Here is a 3,061-nt window from a genome sequence, read left to right as displayed (position 1 = left end):
GGTAATCATTTACATACTTATTGCGGCTATGTGCATATATGTAGTGTTTAAGGTCAAAGATAAATAGCCAGGTTTGTAATTTACAATGTTTGTGAATATCAAGTATGTGTATGTGAATAAAAAGAGGAGCAGAATGTGCTTTAAAGTGCGAGAAGGTGATAAGGCGCACAACTTTTTTGTAAGAATAGAAATCAATGAAGAAAATAAATACATACATGATTACTACCTTATAAGACAGCAGGTGTTCTTTGAGTGCTTCAGACATTGACTGATCTTTTTCAGAACAGAACACCACTAGTAGGTAGGCATCCCTCCGTCTCGGGAGACGATGGGTTTGCGCCCAGTGAGTCGCTCACTCAGTCTTGTTGAGAGCAGTGGCGGGCATGACTCAGCAGCCCGATCTTGCGTGACAGACTCTGCCGCAGTTAACGCACACATAATTTGAAGGTGGATGTGTTGCTTGGTTCTGCTGCCTGTCTTTCCTTCTTGCACTTCACTCCTCCAACTGTTGCTTTCTCTTTTCCTCGCCTGACTCCCTCTCTCACTGCCTGTCTCCACCCACTGCGGTCATCCGCAAGCCATTCCCAGGAATTTGGATCGATGCCTGTCAGTTTCAAGTTACGCTTGCAGACATCCTTAAAACATAGAACTGGATGTCCTGTTGGTCGACGGCCAGAAGCCAGCTCGCCGTACATGGTATGTGGCCGTCATCCATCCTGTGTACATGACCAAGCCATCGCAAACGGCGCTGACAGAGCTTAAGATGCATACTGAGAGAGCCAGCTTTCTCCAGCACTGCGACATCCTGCCACGTGATGCCGAGAATATGTCGGAAACAACGACTGTGGAAGTTTTCCAGGCGGTTCTCTTGTCTGGCGTATGTCGTTCAGGATTTGCTGCCGTACAGTAGGCTGCTGAGCACACACGCCTGGTAGACTTTGAGTTTGGTGTTCAGAGTTAGCTGGTGGATTCCCCACACTTTCTTACTCTGTTGTGCCATCACGGCGGCAGCTTTGGCGATGCGTTTGTCAATTTCAGTGACAAGTTGCTGGTGATGGTGGAGCCCAGGGTTGGTGAAGTGGTCGGCGAGGACCTAACTGTCGATGCTGATTGTTGGTGGTAAGAAGGGGACGTCCTGGCTCATAACATATGTTTTCTTGATGCTGATTGTCAGCCCGAACTCCTTGCAGGCATAGGAGAACCTGTTAATCAGTCGCTGAAGGTCTTCCTCAGTGTGTGAACTCAGAGCTGCATCGTCTGCAAACAGCATCTCCCTGATGAGGACTGTGCGGACCTTAGTTTTTGCCTTTAGGTGAGCCAAATTGAACAGCTTGCCATCACTTCTGGTGTGCAAGTGTACTCCTTCTGTAGACTGTCCGAATGCAAAGTTTAACTGTAGAGAGAAAAATACACCGAATAAAGTTGGTGCAAGGACACAGCCTTGTTTCACGCCACCCTGTATCGGGAAGGGTTCTGAGGCTTTGCCGTCAAAGCTTACGATGCCCTTCATATTATTGTGGAAAGCGGCAGTGATACTGAGCAATTGGGGTGGACAGCCAATTTTCTTCAGCAGCTGGAACAGACCTTTCCTGCTAATGAGGTCAAATGAATGCGATGTAAAGAGGCATCTCCTGTTCACGGCATTTTTTCCTGGAGCTGACGCACCGAGAAAATCATGTCCACTGTCGACCTGTTGGCCCTAAAGCCACACTGCGACTCTGGATATATCCTTTCAGCGAAGATTTTCAGACGAGCCAGGACGACACGTGCGAAGACTTTACCCACAATACTCAGTAGAAAGATGCTCTTGTAGTTGTTAGTCACTGCGATCGCCCTTGTTTTTGTAGAGGGTGATGATCTTGGCATCGCGCAGAGTAGCGCATGAAGTGGTTCCAACAGGGCAGGCTTTCCACACTTGATAATCTCGGGTGGAATGCTGTCTTCACCTGGTGCTTTGCCACAGACCAGAGCATTGATTGCCTTGCTGAGCTCCTCCATAGTTGGTTCAGAGTACAACTCCCCCAGAACAGGCAGCCCTTCAATTGTGCCCAGCGCTTCCTGGGTGACGGAGTTTTGTCTGGAGTAAAGTTCCAGGTAATGATCTTCCCATCTGCTTGTCCCTGTCTGTGATGACTTCTCCTGTCTTTAATTTCACACCCCATGTTGGAAAAGTAAAATGATGTCCAATGACCACATTTCATAACTTCATGAAGCTATATACCTGCTTTCAATCATTCAAAGAGATATGGACAACTTCAGGATTGCAACATTGGGTTCATTGTGATTAATGTTGCATTGTTGGGGCTTATGAGCAGAGAAGTACGATACATGTATATTATGCTCACCTGTGTAATTATCAGTAATACTATAGCTAAGCCTTTGTGTACACGAAGTGGTGCTTTCACAATCGGCTTTGACAGCAGACTGGTCAACCATAGATACACAATATGTGGCCTGCATATTATCTTCAACAATATGTCCATGGAATGGAAGCACCACATCAGGAGACTTCCAATATTTTCATTAATTAACTTATCCATATTTCCAAGATGTTCTTCAATACCACAAGACAAATCACTTTTCTTCGTGAAAAAATGATAATGCATCTTGACAACGATCTGTATGAAAAAATAGGTAGATCATTTGAAAGTATATCAAGAAAAATAATTAAATGTAGCTCGAAAAAACTGCATTTTCAAAAACAAAACGTCCAGCTTTCAGTCAGCTATTCAAATCAACAGTAGAATAAAATGAACATGCACCAAAGACTGCATCAACACTTAATTTCTTTATACAATCTGATACCAATCACAATTTATTTAATTCCTCTACCAAATTTTTCCTAAAATCATTCCCAATAGATCTTTTGATGGAATATTTTAAAATTTTGCCCATATAAAAAATTATCATTAAGAGAAAGTGAATTATACAATAGAAATGAAAGAGGCGAGTAAACAGTTACACTAAGATGCATAATTGTAATTTTCAAACCCATAAGTCTGACACAAGGCAATGAAATAGGATCATCTCTAGTGACTGCACACAAATACTGCCAGCCATA

At 43.8% G+C, this 3,061-nt stretch overlaps 1 protein-coding gene across 1 annotated transcript; it reads right to left on the bottom strand.

Moving 5' to 3' along the window:
* Window positions 1-1,093: 1,093 nt before the first annotated feature.
* Window positions 1,094-1,510, bottom strand: LOC144352798 (uncharacterized). The gene has a single exon (XM_078009671.1). It carries the CDS (start codon window positions 1,508-1,510, stop codon window positions 1,094-1,096), a length of 417 nt encoding a protein of 138 aa, XP_077865797.1.
* Window positions 1,511-3,061: the final 1,551 nt, after the last annotated feature.

Source organism: Saccoglossus kowalevskii, chromosome 6 (assembly GCF_978046115.1).
Source record: "Saccoglossus kowalevskii chromosome 6, keSacKowa6.1, whole genome shotgun sequence".
In the NCBI taxonomy this organism is placed as follows: Eukaryota; Metazoa; Hemichordata; class Enteropneusta; family Harrimaniidae; genus Saccoglossus; species Saccoglossus kowalevskii.
Note: the sequence above shows the minus strand (reverse complement) of the source record. Positions and strands in the feature narration are given on the sequence as shown.